Source organism: Maylandia zebra, linkage group LG8, assembly GCF_041146795.1.
Source record: "Maylandia zebra isolate NMK-2024a linkage group LG8, Mzebra_GT3a, whole genome shotgun sequence".
In the NCBI taxonomy this organism is placed as follows: Eukaryota; Metazoa; Chordata; class Actinopteri; order Cichliformes; family Cichlidae; genus Maylandia; species Maylandia zebra.
In genome coordinates, this window is record NC_135174.1 from 1,829,717 (window position 1) to 1,855,532 (window position 25,816).

The 25,816-nt window shown below is 42.4% G+C and overlaps 1 protein-coding gene across 6 annotated transcripts in view; it reads left to right on the plus strand.

Annotated features, from left to right (window-relative positions):
- exoc6 (exocyst complex component 6) overlaps window positions 1-25,816 on the plus strand; it is a 70,849-nt gene that overhangs the window by 26,600 nt on the left and 18,433 nt on the right. For 3 of the 6 annotated variants that reach the window (XM_076887171.1, XM_076887170.1, XM_076887172.1), the window contains exons 5-20: window positions 3,174-3,219; window positions 6,533-6,586; window positions 6,784-6,934; window positions 7,022-7,180; window positions 8,087-8,155; window positions 8,967-9,050; window positions 9,682-9,728; window positions 9,856-9,976; window positions 11,151-11,222; window positions 11,303-11,400; window positions 11,741-11,846; window positions 11,972-12,081; window positions 12,187-12,298; window positions 12,375-12,509; window positions 12,949-13,128; window positions 24,850-24,991. In XM_076887171.1, coding sequence (XP_076743286.1) covers window positions 3,174-3,219; window positions 6,533-6,586; window positions 6,784-6,934; window positions 7,022-7,180; window positions 8,087-8,155; window positions 8,967-9,050; window positions 9,682-9,728; window positions 9,856-9,976; window positions 11,151-11,222; window positions 11,303-11,400; window positions 11,741-11,846; window positions 11,972-12,081; window positions 12,187-12,298; window positions 12,375-12,509; window positions 12,949-13,128; window positions 24,850-24,991 — 1,686 coding nt within the window. Of the gene's footprint in view, window positions 1-3,173; window positions 3,220-6,532; window positions 6,587-6,783; window positions 6,935-7,021; window positions 7,181-8,086; window positions 8,156-8,966; window positions 9,051-9,681; window positions 9,729-9,855; window positions 9,977-11,150; window positions 11,223-11,302; window positions 11,401-11,740; window positions 11,847-11,971; window positions 12,082-12,186; window positions 12,299-12,374; window positions 12,510-12,948; window positions 13,129-13,841; window positions 13,872-14,075; window positions 14,553-24,849; window positions 24,992-25,816 lie in introns of those variants that run through there. The other 3 variants (XM_076887169.1, XM_076887168.1, XM_076887173.1) reach the window with 2 other exon arrangements.

The following is a 25,816-nucleotide window of genomic DNA, read 5'->3' on the forward strand; positions in this document are numbered from 1 at the left end:
CGCGCTTACCTTCAGGGTCATACGTCACATGAAAACCAAAATAATTCCAAACGCCAGATCTGAATGAGGGTGGGGGAGGTCCATGTTGCAAGGAGAGCTTAACTTCTGTCTTGCTAGCTTGCCCTGCGCTCTTCCTTCTGACTATGCTGTCTGTGTTGAGCGCTCAGTGGATCTGCGCTCGACAGTGCAGCCTAGGCGGAGTAGTCGAACGCAGATTCACTGAGCGCTCAACACAGACAGCATCGTCAGAAGGAAAGTTGATAAAATAAATTACAAATGTTGTATTGTTCGATACATATGCGTACCGAACCGAAAGCACTGTATCGAACGGTTCAATATCGATACGAATATCGTTGCACCCCTAATATATATATATATATATATATATATATATATATATATATATATATCATAGTTTGAGTATGAGCTGTCACAACACTGTTTCCACTGCTACATGTGATTCCTTATATAAAGGAATGGAGATGTGGCATGATGCAGACTGGATGCAGATTGAATGAAGACTGGATGCAGACTGAATGCAGATTGAATGCAGACTGAATGCAGATTGAATGCAGACTGCATGCAGATTGAATGCAGACTGAATGCAGATTGAATGCAGACTGGTTGCAGATTGAATGCAGACTGGTTGCAGATTGAATGCAGACTGGATGCAGATTGGATGCAGACTGGATGCATATTGAATGCAGGCTGGATGCAGATTGAATGCAGTGAATGCAGACTGGATGCAGACTGGATGCAGATTGAATGCAGACTGGATGCAGACTGGATGCATATTGAATGCAGTGAATGCAGATTGAATGCAGACTGGATGCAGATTGAATGCAGACTGGATGCAGTGAATGCAGACTGGATGCAGTGAATGCAGACTGGATGCAGATTGAATGCAGACTGGATGCAGACTGAATGCAGACTGGATGCAGACTGAATGCAGATTGGATGCAGACTAGATGCAGATTGAATGCAGACTGAATGCAGACTGGTTGCAGATTGAATGCAGACTGGATGCAGACTGAATGCAGATTGGATGCAGACTAGATGCAGATTGAATGCAGACTGAATGCAGACTGGATGCAGACTGAATTCAGACTGGATGCAGATTGAATGCAGACTGGATGCAGATTGAATGCAGACTGGATGCAGATTGAATGCAGACTGGTTGCAGATTGAATGCAGACTGGATGCAGACTGAATGCAGACTGGATGCAGACTGAATGCAGACTGGATGCAGATTGAATGCAGATTGAACGCAGACTGAATGCAGACTGGATGCAGACTGAATGCAGACTGGATGCAGATTGAATGCAGACTGGATGCAGATTGAATGCAGACTGGTTGCAGATTGAATGCAGACTGGATGCAGACTGAATGCAGACTGGATGCAGATTGAATGCAGGCTGAATGCAGACTGGATGCAGATTGAATGCAGACTGAATGCAGACTGGTTGCAGATTGAATGCAGACTGGATGCAGACTGAATGCAGATTGAATGCAGACTGGATGCAGATTGGATGCAGACTGGATGTAGTGAATGCAGACTGGATGCAGATTGGATGCAGACTGGATGCAGACTGAATGCAGATTGGATGCAGACTGGATGCAGATTGAATGCAGTGAATGCAGACTGGATGCAGATTGAATGCAGACTGGATGCAGATTGAATACAGACTGGATGCAGATTGAATGCAGACTGGATGTAGTGAATGCAGACTGGATGCAGACTGGATGCAGATTGCATAAGCCTGCTGGTTTAGATTTTGTCTTTAATAACATGCATGCAATGTTAGAATAATATAGGTCAGTGCACATTCCATGAATACGCGGTTGTTTTTTGTGCAGGATAAAATATTTATATCCAAATATTAGTGAATGAGTTCAGTGAACATCTACCAAAAAACATTTAGAATCAACTCAGGCTGCTTATTGCTTGTTGAAGCTATTGATTATTTTAGTAATTGCATAATCTATTGATTATTCTATCGATTAATCAAGTAATCAGATAAGAAATACTTTTCTCTCATTAATGAGTCATGTTGTGAACTTTAACTACATACATCATCTGTCAAAGTCAATAATATGAGATATATATGAAACCTAAACCAAGGCATAAACTCTGAGTGTTAGTGGCCCATTTACATTTCTCTTGGCTTGTAAAAATGCTTTTATTTTTAAATATTAATGCTGTTAATTAAAACAAAATATTTCAAATTCAATCTGAAAAATATTATGGAAGTCTTAAAATGAACATGGTCTAGTACCCCCCATGCCCCCCTTTAGACTCACCCCTGTTCGCTGCAGGTATCACTTCCATGTAAAATACCGTTCGTTAGCTTATGCAGCAAGCTGTAACATTTAAACTTGGTGTCAGACTAAGTAATCAGTTCATCTGCATATTTTAATTCAACTTCTGGAGGATTACTGCAGATTTTTCTCTATGTAAAAGGGTTTATTTGTACGCTGCTTCTAAAAACGTTTGTTTTGCAGGTCTGTTTTCAGTTCTGTGGTGACAGTGGCACGCTACAGAGCTGTGCGTTAAACGAAGCATCAAAGCAAAGAATTGTGTCAAGAAATTTTTATAATCATATAATTATTTAAATTACTCGATGAATCGTTGCAGCCCTAGTTCAGTTACATTTGATCCTCTGAAAATGAGAGAATATAGATAAAAATGGCTTTAACTCATAAGCAGTTAATTCAATACTTAGTTTTAGACTCCTTGAAGTAAAGCTAAAAATCTGCACTTCAGTCACATCTGTAGTTTATAATCCACTGTGGTGAGTTTTGTAAAATTCCTCACTGACTCTTTATCAGTGTGTGGATACTGAGTCAGTTTGTTTAGACTTTAATCTTGCGTCCTGTGACTGCCTCCAGCCTTCCCAGCGTCATAAGCTGAAGAAGCTGATTATAACCTTAGTTTTTGGGTATCAAGTAAAAATTATTTATGCATGCTTTTATCTGGCATGTGTAATATTGGAACTTGTATAGCACCTAAGCTGCTGCAACAGTGATGCATCAGTGTGGAGGTCTGCAGTGCAGTGGAGCCTACTGGTAACTAAACATGTTATCACTGTAAATGTGATGTGTGATGAGCAAAACTGACTGAAATGTGTGAACTATCAAACTAATCCTGCTTCCTGTCATTGCTCCCTTTGCAGTGCTAGAAATGTACAGCAAGTTAAAGGAGCAGCTGGAATCCAAAAGGTAACCATCATAAAGCATTTCACCACAGTGTGACCTTGTTTACAGTTTTAAGTCTTTCTTTGGCAATAAAATCACAAGTAGAGAGCGATAAATACAATCAACTCGATACATCATGGTCCAATCATTTAAACACAGCTGTGTGTTGTAGTTTCACCTGATGTGTCACTGGTAAAGATAAATAAATAAAGATAAAGACATGTCAGAAAAAGATGTTATCAATGCAGGATGTAGTAGTTCATTTTTGTTAGCAGCCTGTCAGAGCACAGGGTGTACACACCTGCTGTGGGTTAGAGGTGGACTGACGTCTCAGTTATGGTCAGACGGGGACATCGTGGTGCGTCAGCTTTTATGTTACCAGCAGAGACCCTGTGACAGTGACATATGATCACATGACATGCTAACTGGTTAAAACTGGGCTGCCAAGATGTAGGAAATAGTCAGCTTTACATTCATTCTTGCATACGTAGTGACAGTGTGGCCTGGAATAAGTTGAGAGTTTATAAAGACTCCCAAAAGTTGAGTTTGTTATCATAAATCAATCTGGGAAGCCTTAAAACTGTAACAAGTTAGCTAGCTTGTAACTGTGACCTTCTTGCCAGCAAATTAAACATGTGATTATCGACTGATTAATTGACATGTTGTTGTGTTTGCATTCCTTTTCTCTCTCTGTCACTTCCTGTCTGCGACACCCTGCCAACACCATGCCGAAACCAAGCCTGAACCTTCCAAAATAAGATTCAGGAAGTCATCCTTTATTGTTAATTCTAAACATTTCTAATTTCTCTTTCCAGTTTAAAATCTCACCGACTTTTCAGCTCATGTTCTGCTAGCTTGTCTAAACTTTACAAGCCTGTCTCTGTAAAGAGGGGAGGGGTGTTCACTTTGGACAGGAAATATTGACCCTTTCTTGTTCATTACCATGTACCAATTAAGAGACTGGAAGGAAGTGCCCTTGCTCACAGGAAGGCCCCCCTTGCTGCTGCTCTGTCACGGCTTAGCAGGGGTGGGTTTAAAAAAAAGATTTCCTGATTCAAAACGATTTTAATTTGCTGCACCCGACGGCACGTACGCACACACGCCATCAGTGCTGAAAGCTGTCGTCCTGGCACTTTCTCCTTCCTCCTGACAGCGTTTACAGTTGATGAGTGTCTTCTGTTCATTTGTGTACAATACCGTTTGAACCACCAATTAGATCCATTAGATCAATTAGATCATGCTTATCAGCATCATGATGGGAGCTCAGCACGCTGACCGTTCACTGAACTCTTGTCATTTGTGCCCAGAATTAAAAAAACACAAATACTTTGTGGTTACAGAATAGACAATAAAAAGAAAATACCAAATATAGATGTACAGTGTATGTACATGCAAATATAGGTCATACTTTGTTGTTATTTATTATTTACTATCATTATATTGGGATGGGTGTTTCCCTCAGACATTTACTGTTGGCCCTGGGCTCAGTGGAGGGGTTACAGTGGGGCAAAAAAGTATTTAGTCAGCCACCGATTGTGCAAGTTCCCCCACCTAAAATGATGACAGAGGTCAGTAATTTGCACCAGAGGTACACTTCAACTGTGAGAGACAGAATGTGAAAAAAAAATCCATGAATCCACATGGTAGGATTTGTAAAGAATTTATTCGTAAATCAGGGTGGAAAATAAGTATTTGGTCAATAACAAAAATACAACTCAATACTTTGTAACATAACCTTTGTTGGCAATAACAGAGGTCAAACGTTTACTATAGGTCTTTACCAGGTTTGCACACACAGTAGCTGGTATTTTGGCCCATTCCTCCATGCAGATCTTCTCGAGAGCAGTGATGTTTTGGGGCTGTCGCCGAGCAACACGGACTTTCAACTCCCGCCACAGATTTTCTATGGGGTTGAGGTCTGGAGACTGGCTAGGCCACTCCAGGACTTTCAAATGCTTCTTACGGAGCCACTCCTTTGTTGCCCGGGCGGTGTGTTTTGGATCATTGTCATGTTGGAAGACCCAGCCTCGTTTCATCTTCAAAGTTCTCACTGATGGAAGGAGGTTTTGGCTCAAAATCTCACGATACATGGCCCCATTCATTCTGTCCTTAACACGGATCAGTCGTCCTGTCCCCTTGGCAGAAAAACAGCCCCATAGCATGATGTTTCCACCCCCATGCTTCACAGTAGGTATGGTGTTCTTGGGATGCAACTCAGTATTCTTCTTCCTCCAAACACGACGAGTTGAGTTTATACCAAAAAGTTCTACTTTGGTTTCATCTGACCACATGATATTCTCCCAATCCTCTGCTGTATCATCCATGTGCTCTCTGGCAAACTTCAGACGGGCCTGGACATGCACTGGCTTCAGCAGCGGAACACGTCTGGCACTGCGGGATTTGATTCCCTGCCGTTGTAGTGTGTTACTGATGGTGACCTTTGTTACTTTGGTCCCAGCTCTCTGCAGGTCATTCACCAGGTCCCCCCGTGTGGTTCTGGGATCTTTGCTCACCGTTCTCATGATCATTTTGACCCCACGGGATGAGATCTTGCGTGGAGCCCCAGATCGAGGGAGATTATCAGTGGTCTTGTATGTTTTCCATTTTCTGATGATTGCTCCCACAGTTGTTTTTTTCACACCAAGCTGCTTGCCTATTGTAGATTCACTCTTCCCAGTCTGGTGCAGGTCTACAATACTTTTCCTGGTGTCCTTCGAAAGCTCTTTGGTCTTGGCCATGGCGGAGTTTGGAGTCTGACTGTTTGAGGCTGTGGACAGGTGTCTTTTATACAGATGATGAGTTCAAACAGGTGCCATTCATACAGGTAACGAGTGGGGGACAGAAAAGCTTCTTACAGAAGACGTTACAGGTCTGTGAGAGCCAGAGATTTTCCTTGTTTGAGGTGACCAAATACTTATTTTCCACCCTGATTTACGAATAAATTCTTTACAAATCCTACCATGTGGATTCATGGATTTTTTTTTCACATTCTGTCTCTCACAGTTGAAGTGTACCTCTGGTGCAAATTACTGACCTCTGTCATCATTTGAAGTGGGGGAACTTGCACAATCGGTGGCTGACTAAATACTTTTTTGCCCCACTGTATATAGTTCAGATGGCCTGAAAGCACCGGGGGTCCCCCAGGTGTAGCTGGAGGATCTGAGGCTTTCTTACTGTGTATTCATTTGACAACAGAAACAGTGTTTTCTTAGTTTAATCATTCCTTGTGTTGCTACTAAGTTTCCAAGTCCATTTGAAGATTTAATGTTAAATGGTTCTAATAAGTAGCAGTAGTTCGGAGTTGTTATTACTAATGCTGTGCTGTTTACGTCTACAGATATTATGCCGCACTAAAAACCATGGAGCAGTTGGAGAAGGTCTATATCCCGAGGTAGGATCAGACGAAGGCTGCTGAAAGAATGTCACAGTAATGTTGGCTCGACATGAGAAGCTAACAGGTGTCAGACTGTTAGTCTGCCAGCTGTTGCACTGCACTGCTTTTTAAAATGTATTTCTTTATTGATTTTTTGAATGAATGTTGGATCGGACTGCTTTTCTTTTTTCATAGTTCTGATGTATCCCTTGCAGGGTCAGTCAGTACAGGTTCTGTCAGATCATGGCTGAAAATCTGCCCAGACTGAGAGAGGAGATCAAAGACATCTCCATGTCAGACCTCAAAGACTTCCTGGAGAGCATTCGAAAGCATTCAGACAAGGTTGGAGAGACTGCCATGAGACAGGTATAGAGCTTTTTCCTTTTTAAATAATTCAGGTCATAGCAGGGAAAAAAGAAGTCAAATTGCTGACGTGTGTGTTTTTGTCTTCAGGCACAGCAGCATAGGACCTTTAACAGTGCAGTAGCCAAGCAGGCCAGTATGGGCCACTACATCAAGCCCGTGTACTCTCTCAATGAGCGAACTCATGCTCACACTCCCAACGGCCTGCTGATGGATGATGACACTGGAGATGATGAGGCTGATGAAGAGGTGAGATAAGACGTGTGTGTAGCTGACGTGGCGGTGATGATCAGATACTGATGTCTTTTAAAGAACCATGGCTGACAGCATAAAGATACAAAATTAACTTTTTTCCAATGCAAATCTTTTTTTTTCATAAAAGAAGAGATTATGAAAGTTTCCACTGTTACAGGATCGTCTTTTCCTTAAACGACTGAAAGTAAAGTGCTTTGCTTCTGGACAGAGATACAAATAATAAACTTGAGTACGTCCACCTTTACTTACCAAATAAAAGCAGATTCATCTAACAAAACAAACTCAGGTACATGTATATACTTATATAATTTTTAAATTCAGCAGGTAACAGTGCATCGACCCTCTTTTTTTTTTACTGTTAATTTTCCTTCGTACTGCTGTGATGTGCAGCTCTGCTCCATGTGAGGCTAACCCACAGGTGAACGCCTGAGATTCTGCTGCCTGGCTGCTCAATCGTTCTTCCTTCTTCTCTAGTTTTCTGTTATTATATTTTCATCAGACATAACAAATGTGCAGGTGGATGTTAGTCAGTCATTAGTTACAGAGTGATCCATTTGTCATGCTGCATAATCAGGAATTCTGTAACTAAGTTTCTATAATTACATAAGACAGTTTTGTAAGCAGGTCACCTGCTAAGGTTCGTGGTTCGATCCCTGGCTGCTCAAGTCTGCGTGCCATAATGATTCCCAGTTGCTCTCCAATGCATCCATCAGAGTATGAATGTATGTGAAGCTCTATGTTAAATAGAAAGCACATAGCAAAACGTGCTTCTGTGAATGGCTGAATGAGGCACTGTGTAAATCACTTTGAGTGCTCAGAGCAGGAACGAGTCCATTTACCATGACCAAATAACCAGCATATGAAGAAGCAGTTAAAAACATTCCATTTGTGTTCTTACAGATTCTTACAGCTCAGGATCTGGTGGACTTCTCGCCCGTCTACAGGTGTCTACACATCTATACTGTGTTGGTAGGTGTCTGTGGCGAAAGCTAATAACTAATGCTATCCATTGGTCTGCCTTATTTCTCTGTTCATTGGATTTTGATTATCTAATGACAGCTATGCTAATTAAGTGGAATCAAGGTTATAGTGCTAACATCCAACGTTACCCCTGAAATACAGCACAGCTGTTTCATGATCAGCTCCAATGCTTGTGATTACATCAGAGTCTCAGCTCTCCTCTCTGGGTCACCTAAGATCTGTTTATTACCTAAGCCCCATGAAGCCCAGAGCAGGTAAAAAGGACGGGGATTCAGACACAGGAAGGTGAAGTGTGGACCCAAACGCAGACAACGAAGATGAAGGTGGATGTTGAATAGAAAGCGAGCCTTTATTTTAGCGAACACAACAACAAACAAAAGCAAAGGACGACTACATGAAACCTGACAGAACAAAGGAAAACACACGCCATACATACACAGAGGATAATGAGGAAATAGGAAACAGGAGGGGAACGCAGCCGAGACTAATCAGGCATGACGAGACGGGGAGGAGAGCAAAGCTATAAACGCTAACAGGACACGGGACTGTCAAAGTAAAACAGGAAATACATGAACATAGAGACAAGGATGACTGTAGGTAACACAAGGGACCTAACAACAAAACACAACAACTAGAAATCACCAAAACACTAAAGAAGCAAGAAATACAAACTAAAAGCCACCGAGTCTCCAGACCCAGGACCAGGACAGTCTGGGATTTGATAGTACCTGAGTGTTCTGGTTTGTAACATCATGTATCATAGTTAATTGATCTATGTCTGTATTCTGTGTGTGTGCAGGGTGACCGAGAAACATTTGAGAACTACTACAGGAAACAGAGGAAAAAACAGGCCCGGCTAGTTCTGCAGCCGCAGGCTAACATGGTGAGCAACACAAGCGCTTAAACATACGTGTAAAGCATATGAATGAAATTCAGACAAGCGCTCGGGGGGTTTTCAGTGGGCCTTTCATTGTGACTACATGGCACTAAACACAGTCTGCCTTGTATTAATTTTTCCTAGAACCTGTGTATTTCTTACTATGACTAAATAGATTACTCACAGATCGTACAGCAGCTGCGATCCAGCTCTGGCAAAGCTTAGAAAACCATGACTGTTACTGTTTTTTCAGGGGGGAAATAAACAGCTGTACTTTGTATTTAAAAAGTTATAAAGGATGTTTTAAAGTTTTAGGATAACATCAGGAAAAAGCAAAACAGCCCCAGAGCAAGATGCTACCACCAGCATGCTCGGTGCACAGATAGGCGGCACCATCTCAGTCCATATCTTTACTATGGAGAGTGGTGCTGGTTCATCAGCTTCCAGGTCCCAGCAGGCTTGAGCCTCGGTGGTTCCTGGGATGAAGTCACAAAGCAAAAGCCATGTCAGACAAGAGCTGCAGAAATACAACTTTTAACTTATTTTTTCTCCCTCCTATTTCAATATTTGCCTTACTGGTGACTGTTACGTTTGCATCTGTATTAACATGGCTTTGTGTCTATTTGTGTGTGTTTAGCATGAGACAGTGGAAGGCTACAGAAGATACTTCAATCAGATTGTGGGGTAAGATGTTCCTTTCAAATGCTCATCTGGCTGTTTTGTTTCACTGTGAACCTAAATCTGTGTGTGTGTGTGTGTGTGTGTGTGTGTGTGTGTGTGTGTGTGTGTGTGTGTGTGTGTGTGTGGTCAGGTTCTTTGTTGTAGAGGACCATATCCTCCATGCCACTCAAGGGCTGGTGACCAGAGCTTATACTGATGAACTGTGGAACATGGCGCTGTCCAAGATCATCGCTGTACTCCGGACACACTCTGTAGGAGCACACACACACACACATACACACACACACACACACACACACACACACACACACACACACACACACACACACACACACACCTCTAATGTCTGCAGGGCATTGACTGTGAATGGAAAAGATGCTGTTGAGAGTTAATAGAAATGATAGTTCCTTCATTCAGTGGATGATACACCCCTCACAGGTCAGCACACCCACAAACACACTAATGATGTCACTATTAAGAGCAGAGGTCAAAACACACATACACATGCAGGCAAAGAGGAGGCCATTGTGACCTTAATGAGAGACAGATTGCAACAATAACAGCAGATAAAGAAGGCATATTCCTGCCCGCTGGAGCCCTGTCAGTTGTAAATGACCCCGAGGATTATGCTAACAGGCTGGAGAATAGGCCGCACAGCATGGGTGAGAAGACTAACAAAGACCTGGTGTCCTCTGTGCCCCTCTGCTGTGCTCTGACAAAAGCAAGTCCACATTGTCGGGCTCCTGCACTTACAGCGAGTGCATAGTCAGCTAAAAGTAACAAGGCTGCATCAGATTGTTTAAAAAAAAAAGCAAAACTAAGACATGCAGATGATATACTTAATGAGTAAAATTCTCCCAGTGCGGGTTAAATAAATACAATATGCTTTCAATAGACAACAAGTCTGAGTGCTGAGTGTCCAGTCTCAGGCTGTGTTCATATACAGCTGTGCTGCTCTCAGGGTGATAAATCGCCCTACTCTCTGGAAAAACGAGGGCCTTTGTTAATGCACTGGCTTAACTTGTTTGTCATGTAGGCAGACTTCCTATAAAAATATACCTAGTTAAAACTCTACACAGTATACAGTGCAGTTACTTCATATGTATTCAAAGGCCCAAAGTGGATCATGGAGCAGGACGATGATCCTAAGCACATAAGCAAATGTGCTGCAGAGTGTCAGGAAAGAAAAAGAATCTGAAGTGTGCTACGCCTAAACAGAGCTCAGTGAACTGAAACAATGTTGTCAACATGAGAACTTCTCACAATTACAAGTTCAGTTACTGCTAAAGGTGGTCGGACACGCTTTTGAATGACAGGGTGCTCAGTTTTCAGAGGACTGCAAAGACTCACATGAACATAGATTTAGGAAGCAAAGCAGGTAATGCGACGTTAGACCAGTGTGTGGTGATGACTCTCTTTCTGCAGTCATACTGTGACGACCCAGACTTGGTGCTGGAGCTGAAGAATCTCATAGTCATCTTTGCTGACACACTACAGGTTGGTTAAGAGTGGGACTTGACTTGTTTGTGACTCTGCCGTGTGAAAACGTGTTTTCTGACTGTGTGATGTTTGTGCAGGGGTTCGGCTTCCCGGTAAACCGTTTGTTTGACCTGCTGTTTGAGGTTAGAGACCAGTACAACGAAACCCTGCTGAAGAAATGGGCACTGGTTTTCAGGTGGGCTTCACTCACGTGTGGCGTCTGCCACAGTAGGACGTGCAGAAACACAAATGACAATTTGACAATAACAATTGTGTTTGCGGTAAGGCTTTCTGCTGTGACATCCCCGTCTGTATGCAGCCTGCATATTTTGTTTGAACAAAGCAGAGCAGCTAAAAACACACAACTAAAACCAGAATCAGCTTTGTTCGTACTGTTTCAGCAAAGCATCAGCACCGTGTGAGGGAAGTTGTTCTTTTTTTCACATCATTGATGCTGAAAATGGCACTGAGACGACATTAAACTGAACTGAACAAACAGTGGAGACCAAAGATAACTCTGATCTGTGTTCCCATAGAGAGATCTTTGAACTGGACAACTACAGTCCCATCCCAGTGGAGACAGAGGAGGAATATAAACTGGTTGTCAGCCGCTTTCCCTTCCACGATGCTGAGATAGAGAAGGTAATGTGTTCAAGTACCACCGTCTCCCCAATCTGGCACGGTTGCATCCACGTAAAAGAAAGATTTCCTAAAAGACAACTAGTGTTGGATGAATATTAATACAGTTTTTCTGTGTGCATAAGCAGCAGGACTTTCCTAAGAAGCTGCCAATGTCCCAGTCTGTCCCTCAGATCTACACCCAGGTCAAAGAGTTCATTTACGCCAGCCTCAAGTTCTCCGAGTCACTACACCGCAGGTACACTACTCTGTGTTCACTCGCCACACGAACACTTATACATATCTAATCTCCCCGGACTGCCGTCTCTTCACTTTGCAACTGTCAAGTTTGTTGTGTGTCCAGTTCAACAGAGATTGATGACATGTTGCGAAAATCTACCAACCTGTTGCTGACAAGAACTCTCAGCAGTTGTCTGCAAAACCTTATCAAGAAACCTCACATAGGACTGACCGAGGTTAGAACTGCTCACACACACACAGTCGTGAAAAGCATTCAGGATTCAGGCTACAACTGTAACCTTGTCTCTGTAGCTGGTACAGATCATCATTAATACCACCCACCTGGAGCAGGCCTGCAGGTATCTGGAGGAATTCATAACAAACATCACCAACGTCTCCCCAGAAACAGTTCACACCACAAGACTCTACGGACTGTCGACCTTCAAGGTGATTTGTGCCTTTAGCAGTCACCTTCTTCATACCTCGGTTGTGATGAGTTTACTGTTAGCTTTCTTACCTCTGAGCAGTCTGGCCATTCTTTTCTGACTTCTTGCATTTTCATCCGGTGAACAGATTCACTTTTTTAGTCTAGAAACTGATATAAGAGAATCCCAGTAAATCAGCAGTTATTGAGACAAGGCCAGCCACGTTCAGAAACACCTTTGTTCATCGTTCTGATGCTCAGTTCTTCAGCAGGTCGTCTCTGCTTCCATCCCTGATTACATTCAGTTGCTGCCATGTGATTGGCAGATTAATGAGATGTTAAACGGGTGTACTTAATGAAGTGGCAGAAGTTGAAGATCTGTGTCTCCATTCCAAAAATGAATGCGTGTAGGAAGAACAATAATATTTGCTCCCATTAACTCTTGTGAAAACATTGTTCCAGGATGCTCGTCATGCTGCAGAGGGAGAGATTTATACCAAACTGAACCAGAAGATCGATGAGTTCATCCAGCTAGCAGACTACGAATGGGGCATGGCCGAGTCTGACGGCCGCGCCTCAGGGTATCTCATGGACCTGATCAACTTCCTACGATCTACCTTCCAGGTGTTCACACACCTCCCGGTGAGTGTGAGCCGCCTCCAACCTCTACACGTTAGCTCAGCACCTCTGTCTGGGAGCTGTGGAACATGAACAGTGTGGGGTTGTGTTGTTATTGTCCTTTCTGTTCACACACTAGCTGTATGGCGTGCTGTGAGGTTGATCTTTTGTTGATAATACGAACGCATGATTATTTTTGTTTGTTTGTTTTCCTTCCCTGACTTCCCACCATCACTCTGTTGTTTTTTACGCCCTCATAGCATTTCTGTCAGATTGTAGGTGCTGTCTGAAAAAGGTTTATACTGTGGATATCACGTTGAGCTATGTACACGTTGCAGTGCTGATTTCTGCATGATGTGCTGTTACTGGCTTGTGCAATGTTTTTGCAAACTGACATCATCTCCAACCCAACGGAGCACATTAGATAGCAAAGTGTAAAGGATTTGATCAGAAACTGTTATTTGAGCTCACAGCCTGATTGGTCTGTTGGCTGTACCTGCCCTTCTCACCTGCATGTGCGACTATTTCTCCTTATTATCTCCTGCTGTGTCTCCATCCACACCTTCTGTAATGCACAGCTTTGTAACTGAATTTTTTACTCCTTGATTAATTTGACATGTCAAGCATGCAAGATATCTCTAGCTGTCCATTTATTGTTGCCACATTTCTTTTCCTGTCCTTTCCCTCTTTCCCTCTCCTTCTTCCATTTTTGGTTGGTTTGGGGGTTCTCTGCTCAGAATAACAACAATGATCATGCATCAATGTCGGTGAGTATCCCTGCCTGGATTTATAACACTTTGCTGCTAAGCTACAGGCAGAATGGCGATACAATGCATGCTAATGTTTGCCTTCAGAAGTCCCACAACTCTAAGCTTGTGGTTCTGCCATAGACTGAATATAAAAGATTGATGTAGCCACCATGACATCACCTATGAGGTATTCCCATTGTGAGCATTTTGTTTCCATTTTAGCTCTTTGAAACGGGACATTACAGGATAGGCGGACCTTACTGTGGCACAGGGGGACACTGCAGGCTAACTGGCTCAAGACTTGACAAGTCTGCAACTCAGCACTTTTGCTTTGGCTTCACTTTTCAGACATGAAAGCTATCTTTAATATACAATCTGGAACTGTTGCTAATGAAAACATTCACAGACCATAATTACATTCAAACTTGAGCAACAGATACTTTTATCTGCGGGAAAGCTGTGAGACCAAGGATGACGTAACATCCACTGCATATGAAAGCTAAGGCCAGAATACTGCAATTCAGCTCACCTTTATTTATACAGCACCAAATCACAACAGCAGATGCCTCAAGATGCTGTACTGTAAAGTAAAGACCCTGCAATCAGTCTTTACCTTGGCAACAATGGAAGGGAAAAACTCCCTTTAACAGGAAGAAACCTCCAGCAGGACCAGGCTCAGGGAGGGGCGGCACAGCCGGTTGGGGTTAGGGGAGGAAGCACAAAGACAGAGCCAGACATTTATAATAACTAATAATTAAATGAAGAGAGATGTGAGTGAGTGAAAGAGGTGACTGAAGAAGAAGAAAAACTACATCATGGAAATCCCAGTTTTTTCATGCAAATTGTTTCGGTGTGTTTCTTGACTCCATTTGCTTTTGAAGCCAAGGTTTCATTTTTATCTCTGCTGTTGAATGTTGAATGTCCTGTTAGCTTTATAAACAGTGGCACAGTGGTTAGCACTGTTGCCTCACAACATCCTGGCCAGGGCCTTTCTGTGTGGAGTTTGTTTATTCTAGTTTTATTTTATTGTCTATTATTCTTATTTTGTTTTACTATTATTTAGTTTTCATTATTGTTTAATACCTGTTTTATATTTTCTTGCTGTCTGGAAATAACTTTGGTCAACTACGTTGTGTTTTTTAAACTGCTCTAAAAATAGAGTTGTAATGGTTGGAAATTAGAGTCCACTGGGATCTGAGTGCAGGGTGGATATTACCTTCAGTACGGATGCCTGCTTAGAGGAAGGTAGGAAATTAAGAACAACTAAGGTCTCTGCAGCTGTCTGTGAGTTTGTTAGCAAGGGAGCATAATTCAGGCCCATCTGCAAGGTGTAAAAATGTTGTGTTCTGGCCTCACTTTCAGTGCTACAGTAAACTACATGTAACTCTGAACTTGATGCCAGTCACTGCTAACCAGGAACACCAGCTGACTGGTGTTTATATAGTGAACCTGGAAACTTCTTTGAGGCCACACCTAGCAGCTACACTCGGCACACTTTACATAAATAAAACTTCTAAACTCCAGGGAATAGATTGTTTTATACTAGCTGTACTATACTTTATGGATCAATTCAAAGTTCGTTCAAAGTTGCATTTCTAACACTTGAAGGAGATTTAACATGAAGCACTTCCAATTTGTTCAAGGTGCCCATGTGAAACAAAATCCAGGTACCAGATATTCAAATCAAATCCAAAACAAAAAATCAAATTTATTTATGTAGCACATTTAAAGACCGAAGTACACCAAAGTGCTTTCCAGTAAAACCATGATACAGATAAAAATCACAATATAAAATATAAATTACAGATATAAAATAATTACATAATCTAAATGCAGAGCCAGATGTAAATTACCCTAATTAGCCTCGAATGCCAGGTTAAACAAGTACGTTTTTAGACGTGATTTAAAAGATTCAATAGAATCTGATGCGTGAATGTCGAGAGGAAGATTATTCCATAATTTGGGTGCGGCAATGGCAAAGGCACAGCCTCCTCTGGTCTTCAGCCGAGACCAGGTTGCACTAAGAGCAGTTGGCCCGATGATCTGAGGGCTATACAGACAGAGGAGATCAGTAATCAGGTGCCATATTATTTAGGATTTTATAAGTAAACAATAACATTTTAAAATCAATTCGATATTTAATAGGAAGCCAATGTAAGTTGGCCAGAACAGGAGTGATAGTATCATACTTTCTAGTGCCGGTTAAGAGACTTGCTGTGGCATTTTGGACCAGCTGCAATCGCTGGAGGAGGGAAGATTGGAGGCCCAAGTAAAGAGAATTACAATAATCTAGTCTTGAAGTGATGAAAGCATGAATGAGTTTCTCCAGATCTTTGTGTGGTATATAAGGTTTAGCCTTAGAAATTTGGCGTAGTTGGTGGAAGCTGGTTTTTACCACAGTAGACACCTGTTTATCTAGTTTGAAGGAACTATCCATGAAAACTCCAAGATTCCTAGCAGCATCAGTGAGGTGGTTAGCAACAGGCCCGAGTGTGCCAGTCAGTTGTCTCAGAGGCATATTTCTATCAAAAACAATAATTTCTGTCTTCTTTTCATTTAAAGTAAGAGAGTTACGTGATAACCAGTCTTTCACATCCCTCAGACAATCAAACAGAGGATGTAGTGAAGATGAAACATCCCCAGTCAGGTGGAGGTAGATTTGAATATCATCAGCATAGCAGTGAAAAGAGACATTATGTTTTTCAAAAATGGAGCCCAAGGGCAGCATGTACAGGGAGAACAACACAGGACCGAGCACCGAGCCCTGGGGCACTCCACAGCAAAGAGGGGCAGAAGAAGAGGAATATTTTCCCATCATGACAGAGAACGACCTCTCAGAGAAATATGATTTAAACCATGAGAGAACTTTTCCTTTAAGGCCTACTACTTGTTCTAACCTTGCCAAAAGAATATCATGGTCAACCGTGTCAAAGGTGACGTCAGATCTAATAGAACTGAGACCGCAGTGCGCCCAGAGTCAGCGATGAGAAGAAGGTCATTGAAAACTCTTAATAGGGCAGTTTCGGTGCTGTGACGCGGTTTAAATCCAGACTGGAATTTATCACTTATACCGTTTATCTCTAAATAGGTCTGTAGTTGCTGAAGCACTATTTTCTCTAAAGTTTTTGACATGAAAGGGAGTTTAGAAATCAGATCGAATGTTATGATCAAGGCTGCTTTTCTTGGTAACAGGTTGCATGACTGCATGTTTAAAGACAGTCGGAACACAGCCAGATGACAGTGATGAGTTCATTAAAAATAAGATACAGGACCCGATTGTATTTAATGCATCCTTAATGATACGAGCGGGAATAATGTCATGCAAAGTATTTGAGCTTCTCAGGTTATTAATTATTTCCTTTAAAGTCGAGGATGACACAGGTTCAAACTGTTGAAAAACCGTTGAACATTCGGAAACTGGGGCTTGATTTACTGCCGGGGAATGTGGGGCCCTTAACACTGAGATTTTATCTATAAAATGATTTAGAAATTTTTCGCAGAGGGCCGGGGAGGCACCCATCGAAACATCAGAGCAGGGATTAACCACTGAGTTAAAGATTTTGAACAGAACTCAAGGATTGTGACTATTAGTTGCAATGATGTTCGACAAAAAAGAAGTTTTTGCCATTTTGGCAGCCTTCTGAAATTTAGATCGGCTCATATGCAGGATGTCAAGGGACACCTGAAGTTGATCTTTTTTCCATCTCCTCTCAGCTCGACGACATTCACGCCTAAGAGCGAGGGTGGATTCATTTAGCCAGAGTTGGCGAGAGGTTTTAGGGCGTTTAGTCTTTACTGGAGCCACAGTGTCCAAAGCTGAAGAGCATCTAGAAATGAAAGAATTGACTAGGCCATCAACCAAGAGAGGTGCATTACTGATGTCATCGTAACAGACAGAGTTAGCAAAGGCCGCAGAGAAATGGGCAACAACCTCAGGATTAATCATACGCGATAGGCTCAGTGGACCCTCAGAGTTCAGTTCCATATTGCATAACTGAACATCAAACATAACTGGGAAATGGTCCGAAATCCCAGCATCATTAATGTCCATGATGCAAATATCCAGTCAATACAACAATACCAATGCCGTTCCAGCCGGCGAACATTGCTATAATCCACACCTCCAGAGACCCGCTTCCAGCTCCATACAGGGCACTCAACTGGTAAGACCGAGTGGGCTTGCTGGCCAGCATAGCAGATCCATCGATGATGACACAGTCTAAAAGTATACTGGGAGGGCCGCAAGATGTCCATGATGGAGTGGTAATTAATCACTTCATGTGCTATTCACATATATTGTAAAAGATATTGTGAAATGCACTATTTTATACAGTTAACAACTTACTATCGATGTTCATTTATTGTAAACTTTACATTTATATCCCCTCCGTGAATCACTACCTAATTGTGGTGGAGTTGCTCATGTGTCCTAGGGATCCGATGGTACATTCTCCCTACAAATTGGTCCTGGGTGTGGGACCAGTCAAGAGCGATTCAGAAGACTCTTATGAGTACAACATCAAGGGACATGAGACCACCCTCCTTCTCGGAGTCCCTGGGTGAGGAGCTTGAGATACTCCACCCAGGGACTCTCTCCACATGAGCAGCACGACAACAACAGTGAGACCTGATAGGGTGTGATTGGGAGAAACGGCCTCTCCCACCTAGGGCTGGCCCATATCATACCGTTCACGGTAATACCGGTATAATGTTAGGCAACGATAAGAAAATGAAATATCGCGATAGAATATGGATAAAACGCGCATGTGCAGTGCCTTTGTTTTCATACGCACATGGCAGAAAAAGCATGGCGGCGACGGAGAATGAGAAGGGTGAAAGCGGATCGTTGAGTGAAACGATGAACCAGAACTGGTTTGTAAAAATGCTGCAACTTCAGTGGTGTGGAACTGGTTTAGCTTTCGTCCGTCAGATACACAACAAAGCACTATTTTTGGTAGAGCATGCTAGCGGGCCGTCGTTATTACCGAAACGATTTTATGTGGTACATAAAAATAAAATCTCTCAAAAAATGTTTCAGTACGACTTTGCTAAGCTACGAAGCCGCACCGCTTGATGGATTGTCAGAGCATTACGGCTATCGTAGGCGGAGCCTCGCGGAGTGATACGTACTGTGCTTCAGCATAATGTTACCGTGTTGTGTGTGTTTAACCTCTTTTTAAGTTTTGTGGATATTCTACATGGTTATGCTGAGGATGTGTCGGCCAGTTTCCACTGGAAATGCCTTTTGGTTAAACTGTCAGCAAAGAATTTGCATTTGCACTGTTAAATTTTTATATAACTTTAATGCACATTAAAAAAAAACAGCTGCTTGTTTAAGTGAAAATACATTGATGGGGTTTTTTTTCACTAATAAAGCTGTGGAGTTGTAAAGTATTTTGTCTCACGTCAATTATATCGTCAGTTATATTGTTATCGCAAATTTTCAAATGTATGCCGTGATAAATATTTTTGGCCATATTGCCCTGCCCTAGTCCCACCTTAACCCGAGCGGTGTTCTGTTAGTTGACATAACGAATACCATATTCGAACATACAGTGGGGCAAAAAAGTATTTAGTCAGCCACCGATTGTGCAAGTTCCCCCACTTCAAATGATGACAGAGGTCAGTAATTTGCACCAGAGGTACACTTCAACTGTGAGAGACAGAATGTGAAAAAAAAATCCATGAATCCACATGGTAGGATTTGTAAAGAATTTATCCGTAAATCAGGGTGGAAAATAAGTATTTGGTCACCTCAAACAAGGAAAATCTCTGGCTCTCACAGACCTGTAACGTCTTCTGTAAGAAGCTTTTCTGTCCCCCACTCGTTACCTGTATGAATGGCACCTGTTTGAACTCATCATCTGTATAAAAGACACCTGTCCACAGCCTCAAACAGTCAGACTCCAAACTCCGCCATGGCCAAGACCAAAGAGCTTTCGAAGGACACCAGGAAAAGTATTGTAGACCTGCACCAGACTGGGAAGAGTGAATCTACAATAGGCAAGCAGCTTGGTGTGAAAAAATCAACTGTGGGAGCAATCATCAGAAAATGGAAGACATACAAGACCACTGATAATCTCCCTCCATCTGGGGCTCCACGCAAGATCTCATCCCGTGGGGTCAAAATGATCATGAGAACGGTGAGCAAAGATCCCAGAACCACACGGGGGGACCTGGTGAATGACCTGCAGAGAGCTGGGACCAAAGTAACAAAGGTCACCATCAGTAACACACTACAACGGCAGGGAATCAAATCCCGCAGTGCCAGACGTGTTCCGCTGCTGAAGCCAGTGCATGTCCAGGCCCGTCTGAAGTTTGCCAGAGAGCACATGGATGATACAGCAGAGGATTGGGAGAATGTCATGTGGTCAGATGAAACCAAAGTAGAACTTTTTGGTATAAACTCAACTTGTCGTGTTTGGAGGAAGAAGAATACTGAGTTGCATCCCAAGAACACCATACCTACTGTGAAGCATGGGGGTGGAAACATCATGCTATGGGGCTGTTTTCCTGCCAAGGGGACAGGACGACTGATCCGTGTTAAGGACAGAATGAATGGGGCCATGTATCGTGAGATTTTGAGCCAAAACCTCCTTCCATCAGTGAGAACTTTGAAGATGAAACGAGGCTGGGTCTTCCAACATGACAATGATCCAAAACACACTGCCCGGGCAACAAAGGAGTGGCTCCGTAAGAAGCATTTGAAAGTCCTGGAGTGGCCTAGCCAGTCTCCAGACCTCAACCCCATAGAAAATCTGTGGCGGGAGTTGAAAGTCCGTGTTGCTTGGCGACAGCCCCAAAACATCACTGCTCTTGAGAAGATCTGCATGGAGGAATGGGCCAAAATACCAGCTACTGTGTGTGCAAACCTGGTAAAGACCTATAGTAAACGTTTGACCTCTGTTATTGCCAACAAAGGTTATGTTACAAAGTATTGAGTTGTATTTTTGTTATTGACCAAATACTTATTTTCCACCCTGATTTACCAATAAATTCTTTACAAATCCTACCATGTGGATTCATGGATTTTTTTTTCACATTCTGTCTCTCACAGTTGAAGTGTACCTCTGGTGCAAATTACTGACCTCTGTCATCATTTTAGGTGGGGGAACTTGAACAATCGGTGGCTGACTAAATACTTTTTTGCCCCACTGTAAGGGTGCCCATAACTGCACGTGGCATCCTATGCCAGCGGTCCCCAACCTTTTTTGTGCCACGGACCCCTTTATGTCCGACAATATTTTCATGGACCGGCCTTTGAAGTGTCACAGATTAATACAACAAAATAAAACTAGTACGGGTACCAAAAAAAAGATGATTCATAACACAACATCCATGGAAACAGAGTTAACAATAAAAATGATTTAAAAAAAAATAACGCTTAAAAACCCTGAAAACCACACCCGAGCCTCAACTCTCGCGGCACGGTACCAAACGACTCATGGGCCAGTACCGGTCTGTGGCCTGGGGGTTGGGGACTGCTGCCCTAGGCCACAGGTCGATAATCCACTTGGTAATCAGATCATCATATCTGCGGCCGTATGTTCTGGACACTCGGGTAAAGAGAGGGACTGAGCTGTCAACTGATTGCCCAGGGTGTACTGGGAACGTGTAGCAGAGGCCCCAATCTGCAAGATGGTCAACTCTTGCCTCCTTCAAAGCTTCAACAGCATTCTAAGGAGGACTGGGGAACATGTTCAGCGCCTCCAGCTAAGGCTGCACTTCACTGAGCTGTGGCTGCAAGCTGGTCGGTGCCTATCGTGGTAAACCCCAAACCAGCTGGTGCACACCAGAGGTGAAGGGAGCCATCAGGCCAAAGACGGATTCCTATCAGGCTTGATTAGCCTGTGGCTGAAGTAAAAACGGGTGTCGGAGTTCAGTGAGGCCATGGAAAAATATTTGTAGATTGCCTTGAAGTGATTCTGGCAAACTGTCAGGCAACTCAGGAGGGGAAAGCGGTGCTCTACCTACACTGTGTATACTGCAAGTGGAGTGCTGCTGATTACAACTGAGGACATTGTTGAGTAGTGGAAGGAAAACTTTGAAGGCCTCTTTAATTCCACTGACACGTCTTCCATAGTGGAAGCAGGGGATGGCTCATACATCACCGATAATTAGAACACTGAGGCAGTTAAACAACTCCTTGGTGCCACGGCCCCTCGGGGGGCTGAGGTTAGCCCTGAGATTCTGAAGGCTCTGGATGTTGTAGGGCTGTCTTGGTTAAAACACCTCGAAAGTGTTGCATGGAAATCTGGGGCAGTACCTGGATTGACAGATGGGGTGGTGGTTGCCAATTTGAACAAGGGGTACCAGAGGGTGCTCCAACTCTATGGGGGCTCACACTCGTCAGCCTCCCTGGGAAAGTCTATCCCAGGGTGCTGGAAAGGAGAGTCTGTTAGTCAAACCTCAGATTCAGGAGGAACAATGCTGTTTTTATCTGGACCATGTCCCTCAGAGTATTCTCTGGGAGAGGCATCGGGAGTATAAGGTGTCTGACCCGTTGTACAACCTTTGCAAGAGCTTAGTTCACTGTGCTGGCAATAAGTCAGACTCGACCGCCAGTCCGTGGTGAAAAGACAGGAGAGTATAAAAGTGAAGTTCTCGATTTAACGATCGATCTTTGTCCCTATCCTCACCTATGGTCACAAGCTCTGGGTAGTGCCTGAGGCTAAATCCACACTAATGCGTTTTCGTTTGAAAATGCATTGTTTTCTCTCCGTTTTGGCCTCCTGTCCACACTGAGACAGAGTTTTCACTCATGGGCAGCGTTTTCAAAACGTTCTCGAAAACGCATACATTTGAAAACGGTGCTTTCGCGTCACAGTGTGGACAGCAAAAATGCAGACTTTCTAAAACGATGACGCATGTTAGTCATATGATGCAGTCATGTGACCAATTAAACTAAGATAGTGAAGGTCATTACACAGCAGTTGTCTTGTTTGCTCTCAATTTTGACAGTCTGTACATGCTCCAGATAGCTTCCAGATAGATTTCACAAATGCGCAGGACTGGAACGTAAGCGTTTTTGGCCATTTCAATGTGCACACGCAATTCTGTGAAAACGACTGAAAACACTAGTGTGGACGCGGAGCGTTTTCAGACGAAAACGCCGTTTTTAAATCTTTCCGAGCCAGTGTGGACGTAGCCTGAAATAACAAGATTGTGGACACAAGCAGCTTTCTTCAAAGGGTGGCTGGCTTCTCACTCAGAGATGGGGTCAGGAGCTCGGCAATTCGGGAGGGGCTCAGAGTAGAGTTGCTACTCCTCCGCATTGAAAGGAGACAGTTGATGTGGTTCAGGCATCTGCTTAAGCTGCTAGTGCCCCCTGTGAACAGGTCCCGGATAATTGGAAGAAAATATATATATATGTAAATTAGGGGTGCAACGATACTCGTATCGATATTGAACCGTTCGATACAGTGCTTTCGGTTCGGTACGCATATGTATCGAACAATACAAAATTTTTCATTTATTTTATCAACTTTTCTTCTGTCGATGCTGTCTGTGTTGAGCGCTCAGTGGATCTGTGTTCGACTACTCCGCCTAGGCTGCACTGTCGAGTGCAGATCCACTGAGCACAGCGCAAGCTAGCGAGACAGAAGCTAAGCTCATTGCAACATGGCAACTGCCTGAACGCTACGTGAAACTGAACCTCCCCCACTCTCATTCAGATCTGGCGTTTGGAACTATTTTGGTTTTCATGTGACGTATGACCCTGATGGTAAGCGAGTCATGGACTAAAGTAAAACAGTATGTTGGATGTGCCACGCAATGCTCAATTGGTGGGAACTAGTGCGTTAGCGCAGTTAGCTTGTTAACGTGTTGACGCCGTCCAGCCCCACGCACGGGGCGACCCGCGGTAACTTGCTAACGGAGATTTGCGGCATTATGGCGTTAACGTCATTTTAACGAGATTAACGCTGACAGCACTAGTGGGAACACAACGACTGCACATTTACGCCGACATCATCCTAGTGCAAAGACAAGTGGAAGCAGACAAAAACAACAAGCACCATGCTACAAACTTTACCCGAGTCATTTAGACAGCAGTTTTTTTATATATATATATATATATATATATATATATATATATATATGTATATGTATATATATATATATATATATATATATATATATATATATATATATATATATATATATATACGTATATATATAACTACCGACCAATAACCTGCCTCAGTATATATGTATATATATATATATATATATATATATATATATATATATATATATATATATATATATATATGTGTATATATGTGTATATATATGTATATGTATATATGTGTATATATATGTATATGTATATATATATAATTAATGGCTACTAATTATTTAATAATATTACAACTGCATCTTGGATTTACTTGGTTCATCTCTGTTCATTGTTAAAATTAGTTTGATGATCTGAAACACCGTGTGTGTGACAAATGTGTGTGACTTTTTAATTTTTCATTTAACTTTTTCATGTTTACATAACCTGTAAACATTTCAATAAATCATTGCACTTTTTCCATTTTTCTAGCAAATACAGAACATAGTGGTGACTCAAGACTTTTGCACAGTACTATATTTATACCTGTTCATGAAGATTTTGAGACAACACTAACTTGGAATTATCCCTTGCCCTTCTTGCTCTTTATTCCCCATTTCTGTATTACTCCTATATCCTCTTTTCTCATACCCTCCTCCTTCTTCTCTTTCAACTTTTTACCCCAACTGTTTATCTCAATCTGTTATTATTCACCTTCTTTTTCCCATCCTGGTCTTCCTACATATTTTTAAAACTCAAATACTGCCCGTTCTCTCTTTATAAAATGTTCACCCCATCAAATGACTTCATTCTGTCGCTTTCCCCTCCTCTCATCCTCATCCTCTACCAACTCTGTCCCCATCCTAATCTTTCCATCCTTCATCTCTCCTCTTGCTTCTTGTCTGTGCCTTCCTTCTCCCTGAATCTCTCCCTGTGCAGGGAAAAGTGGCCCAGACAGCTTGTATGTCAGCCTGCAAGCATCTGTCCACATCACTGATGCAGATGCTGTTGGACACGGAACTCAAACAGATCAGTATGGGGGCCATTCAGCAGTTCAACTTAGATGTTATTCAGTGTGAATGTGAGTATAAAGAATTGTAATGTTGAAACATTTGTTTTCTTTTAATATAGATAAGATACAATAACATTCTATTGAAACTAAGAAAAATACTGAAATGCAAAGACATTTAACGTAATATCATCTTATCACTTGTCAGATGATGGTTCTTACAAACACAGTTGGGTGTAATGTGTTCCAAAGTAACACATTACTGTAATCACAAGACATTTTTCAGCAACATGGTAATGTAACACGATATTGTACTAAATTCAGTAGTGACATTACATTTGCAATTATGTTGTTAATCACATTACAGAGGTTTTTTAGTTACCTGCACGTCAGGTGGATGAAAAGAAAATGAGCAAATGCACCTTCTTCTTTGTGTGCACTCACACATGCATGCAGGAGCAGTCTGCAGCTTGTGAGGAGTGGATGTATGGAAATGATTACAGCGACCAGAGTGCGATGGTGAAGTGAAAACTACTTCCGCTGCAGAAACAAGAGCATAATACTAATAACAAAACCTCTGCACAGACAGCATGGAGGCTGCATCTTCATTAGGACAGAGATATGTGTTTATATTGTTAACTGGTAGTTATGTGACAGTAGGGCTGTTCGATATAACGATATATATCGGATGACGATATAAAAACATCTATCGTTTCATTTTACGCTATCGTTTGTTTCGTGGTGTCGCAAAATAAACTGTTTACAGCCATATTTGTTCATGGTTCTGATGTCACTGTAGTGGCTTCTTCTTCAACTTCTTAAAGTTTTCTCTTTCTCTTATATTTAATATAACCACACTACAGACGGACAAGCGCCTGTTTTTATGTGTTGTCGTTA